This window comes from Anoplophora glabripennis, unplaced genomic scaffold, assembly GCF_000390285.2.
Source record: "Anoplophora glabripennis isolate ALB-LARVAE unplaced genomic scaffold, Agla_2.0 scaffold328, whole genome shotgun sequence".
Classification (NCBI taxonomy): domain Eukaryota; kingdom Metazoa; phylum Arthropoda; class Insecta; order Coleoptera; family Cerambycidae; genus Anoplophora; species Anoplophora glabripennis.
In genome coordinates, this window is record NW_019416473.1 from 192,540 (window position 1) to 197,707 (window position 5,168).

The 5,168-nt window shown below is 35.6% G+C and overlaps 2 protein-coding genes across 2 annotated transcripts in view; both read left to right on the top strand.

The window, feature by feature from the left end:
- Positions 1 to 5,168, top strand: part of LOC108905342 (cholinesterase 1-like) — an 83,957-nt gene that overhangs the window by 58,207 nt on the left and 20,582 nt on the right. The window lies entirely within an intron of this gene.
- The window catches only part of LOC108905341 (esterase FE4), a gene marked incomplete at its 3' end in the record, with an annotated part of 25,323 nt that overhangs the window by 7,810 nt on the left and 12,345 nt on the right, over positions 1 to 5,168 (top strand). The window contains 4 exon segments of the mRNA XM_018708167.1: positions 407 to 547; positions 1,651 to 1,797; positions 3,452 to 3,605; positions 3,769 to 3,954. Of these exon segments, the coding sequence (XP_018563683.1) occupies positions 407 to 547; positions 1,651 to 1,797; positions 3,452 to 3,605; positions 3,769 to 3,954 (628 nt within the window).

A 5,168-nucleotide genomic window follows, 5' to 3' on the forward strand; every position in this document is an offset into this window, starting at 1 on the left:
ATCCTTACTAAACATCTGATAAAAAAATGGGCTTAGTAGCTATTAGTATAACCTGTCAGTATCAGAAAATGTAAGCAGCCAATATCGACTAGAAAAACCTTTCAAGCGGGATATCTCAAAAACTGTGAATATTTGAATAGAACTATCCTACACAAAGTACCCTTTATTTTTTATGTAGAACCCGAAAAAAATATAAAAAATGTGTGTTTCCATTTAAAAAACCAAAATTGGTGTCTGGCCAGGAAAAGTGTATACTTGAATATATTTTTAATTTGTACATTCCGAGAAATGTGGCAACACAGCAAAAAGAAAAATCCATATATTCCTCATTTTAACATAGATATTGGACTTTCCCGCACTAGTGGGACACGCTGTATATTAATTAACTTTTTATTTACGTCCACAGGAAGATGAAGTGCCGGTTGTAAAACTACCCCAGGGACAAATTCAGGGGCACACATTACGTTCATCCCTAGGAAACAAACTTTATTACGCGTTTCAAGAAATTCCATACGCGGCTCCTCCAATTGGTACACTGAGATTTAAGGTAAGTTAATAGTCACTGACGTGAAAGACATAGTGTGTAAAATTTGAAAAATAATTATTTAGGGGACCCAAAAATAAATGTAGTTTTGCATACAAAGAAGTAGAATAATCTTTTATTACATCATTTTGAAATGGTCTAGTGGTTTCAGATCGCACATATACTTCTCTAAAAATAAATAATTATTTGAGGAATAGAAGAGAAAATATTTTTAATTTATTTTTGCACTTTTGAGGTAAAAACGAAATAAACACGAAGTTTATAGTTTTATATTTTTAAATTTCAAACAATATGGTGTAAATGATTAAGTAACATAAATCATTATAGTTATTAAGATAATGTCACAACCTTTATTGTCTACCTCTGAGGCAAAACCACCCCCTACCGTTTTGTATGATTGAACTAAAGATATAGTATTAACATTTTTTTCTTTATAATGCTAATAAAGGAGTATTTTATTGGATCTCTCAGAGAAATTGTTTTCAGTTATATCTTCAATATTTTGTTCATTTAACTCTTGCCGATTGGTTATCCTTCTACAGTTATCAATCATTTGTTTACAAAATATTTAGAATACTACCATAGACGCTTCTGTTCCATATATGTTACAAGATTTTTCCCTGTTTTAATTAGTAACATGTGTTTCACATTTCACAAAAATATCAATTGCCAACTGTATTTTATAAAAATCTCTTTTAATTCAGAAAATGTATTTTATATTGCATACTCATATGTATTTCAAAAAGTAGTGATGTTCCCATATGGATAAATTATTTTTAAAATTAGAGTTACTAGTAAATATTAAATTAAATTAAATTATTATACTGTTAGAACTTTATACAATACATTTGTTAACTGTATTAATAATAATAAATAATTGTAATAAATAACTGTTTAGAATATATTTCACGCTTTCTAAAATATGTATTATATTTTCTGCAAAACAGTTCATGTTTTCTAAAATACACATCTTAAGATTTCTTAAATCAAATACATAAATTCTGATCTTCAAGTAACATTTTCCTAAATAGAGTTCAATTAATTAAAAAGGTACCCGATCTTTACACCATTATTTTCTTACTGACTTGAAAATTTCTTGTGTTTAGGAAGCAACAGAACCGGAAAAATGGAAAGGGATAAAAAATACCACCCACAATACACGTTCATGCTATATAAATGGATACACTGTTGAGATTGCACCAGGCGTAACTGAAAGTGAGGACTGTCTGTATCTTAACGTGTACACGCCCGTGGTGAGTTATTTCTTTCATTATTTTAGTTTTAGTCAGAATCCCATAAACACACAATCTTTAAGTGTAAATAGAAATACTCTTCTTCTTCTTCTTCATCTAGTGGTTGGTCCTTTAAAAGTCCCATAGCACTGCGGCCTAATTAGGCCTATTGTGCGTCCCACTACTAGTCCTATTCAGCAAGTAGATTTGTCCTTTTTACAAAGTCCAAAAGCTTCCTTGCTGACACTTCTCTCAGCTCCTTGGGTTCCAAATAGGGTCTCCCAAGGAGCGCCATTCTGCTACGTGCAAATCCCGGGCACTCGCCCAGGATATGCAGAGAAGTTTCATCCGCCGATTCACATCCTCGGCAGACCGGACTGTCTACAAGCTTTAGTCTATGTAGATGTTTCTTAAAGTGACAGTGTCCCGTTATGAGTCCTGTCACTCTCCTGAGCCGGATTCTATTCAAGCTCAGTAACTCATTCGCTCTTCCATTCGAAGGATACTCCATAAGCTCCTTGGAATGGCTATGTCCTGGCCTTGAAGTCCAGTATTTCCTATGTTCTGTCTCTGTCCATTTGCCCAGAGCCCGCCTGACCACACTGGGAGATGTGCCACAGAAGGGCTCCGGGCCAATGAACACTGTCTCGGATCCCTTCCTCGCAAGTTCATCCGCTTTCTCATTTCCACAAATGCCTTTGTGCCCTGGCACCCAACACAGTCTGACTGTATTGTTGGTGGCCAGTTCAGTCAGCATTTGTAAACAGTCCCACACCAGTTTTGAACTTACCTTGTGTGCGGCTAAAGCTTTAATTGCAGCTTGACTATCAGAGAATATATATATGAGTTTACGTCTATAACCTCTACGTACATTCTCTGCCAGACACGCCATTATTGCGAAGATTTCTGCTTGGAATACAGTAGGGAACTCCCCCAGACTGTAGCTTGCACTCCATCTGGGTCTGAGTCCATATATTCCTGCACCCGTCCCTCTGGTCATTTTGGAGCCATCTGTAAACCATACTAGGCTCCACCTTTCCAGGGTATTAAACCTTTCCTCCCACTCGCTTTGATCCTCTATTCGAGTCTCAAATGGCTTGTGGAAGTGAAACTTTGGAACCATCTTGTCGGATACCATCCCAAGAATTGGTTCCGACATAGATGTATCTTTGATCCTGGAGTGGGAACCACCCCTCCAGTCATTATTATTCCTGAGTCGATATGCTGCTAGCCGCGCTTCTCTCTCCACCACTATATGCAGCGGTGGCAGATTTAGCATGACTTCTAGTGCAGCTGTCGGGGTCGATGCCATCGCCCCCGTTATACCTAAACAGGCCAATCTCTGAATTCTATTCAGTTTTTCCTTCGCTGTGGTCTGTTGTGTTTTCTGCCACCATACCACAGCGCCGTAAAGAATCCTGGGTCTTACTATCGACGTATACAACCAGTGTGACATCTTTGGTTCCAGTCCCCAGGTTTTCCCAATAAGGCGGCGGCATACACACAATGTCTGCTTCGCCTTACTCACCGCTTTTTCCAAGTGCGCATTCCAAAAAATAGAAATACTCAGACTGAATTATGTGTTCTCTATAACATCTTTAAAATAAAAATGTAACTCGCTCATATCAAATATATATGTACAATCTGTAATAAAAAAATTTTAATTTATTTTTAGAAACCAGGTTCAAATTCTTCAATTCCGGTCTTATTCTGGATTCATGGAGGAGGATTTTATTTTGGGGATGGAACTTTCCCAGTTTATGGGCCACAGTATCTTATAGACTTTGATGTCGTCGTAGTCACCATCAACTATCGCTTAGGTGCTTTTGGTAAGTAATCGTTAAATCTTTACATTTGAAATAATGCAATCTACACATCTGAAAGAAAGGCATTTCTCCTTTTGGTGAAGAACAGTCGCTCACCTGAATATAAATACTAACGATTTAATTCAGAGAAGAATTTAATAATACGTCTGTCTGAACGTTTTTTTAGGTTTCCTGACAACAGAAGACGACGTTATTCCCGGAAATATCGGCCTGAAGGATCAACATTTTGCACTACAATGGACATACTCAAACATCAATCTATTCGGTGGAGACCCAAAACAAATAACAATCGTTGGAGAGAGCGCAGGCGGAGCCTCCGTGGGTTACCACCTGATCAGCAAGAAGACAGCCGGTAAGAACTGTTACAATTATTATTTAAAACGATACCTAACGGTACTATCACGATTTTTTTGTGTCTACAAACAAATTAACAGATACTTCTCTAACTGTCTCTACTACACTTGATCACTGCATCACGATCGCTACTGGACACTGCAATCTTTATGACAACAATTAACTGACCTCTACTTCAACTAACAGACTAACAGCTAACATCTACAATTGTAGTTATAATGGAATATTGTCGCGATTTCTATAGTAAATACTTGGACCATTATGAGTATAAAATGTTTGCCGTATGTGCGCTTTCATTGCACTGAACATATTTAACGCTTTTAACATATCTCCATTTCACGATTTTCTTTTAAACCGTCATAGCCTACTTGATTACACAATAGTTCTCTAAAAATATTTCGCAACGCGATAATAGTAATAACAAATAATAACACTAGTGACAAATATAAAAGAAAATAAATAAAAGTGAAAACACCTTACATACAAAGTTTAGAATTAAGATAAGATCAGTATCATCTTGAATATGTTGAGAACATATCACTACATGCTACAAATTTTGTTTAAATCCAATTTTTGGAAAATGTTCTAATATATATTTTTAAAATAATTGCAATTTTAACTCTATTTGAAAAAAAAATTACTTTTTAGGAGGGAGAAGCACTCAAAAAATTAAATGAGTTTATACTTACATATGTAAGTCCCAACATCATAGCTGATCGTAGCAATTATGTGGCGAACATAGATTTTAATATTTCGGCAACTGCCACATAGTATTTCTTCTTTCAGTCTAATAGCTGTTTTACATTGACAATTTATTGATCAATTAATTCATGAAGTCGCTTCATTGAGAAATTGGTCAAGTGTTTTGTACCAAATCTGCTGTCAAATAACTTCATGAATTTATTCATCAAGTTTTTGACGAATTAGAGCATGTTCTAATTTTCGTCAATTTCTTCGTGAAATTTCGAAGTGCCAACCGAACAGATTTCCAGCCTCAGATCAGTAATGGGGTTATGTTATTGGCATATGTAAATAATTGTGTGGCGTCGTGCTAGTTTTGCATTGTTTTTACTGATTTGTTACTTACAAAAACTAATGTTTATATAATATGTGTCAAAACGGTACCGCTGTTGTATCACTACAATTATGAGTGGAAAGGTGACATTTTTGAAATTTATTTGCTTCTTTGATTCATTGGTAGAACTGATTCAT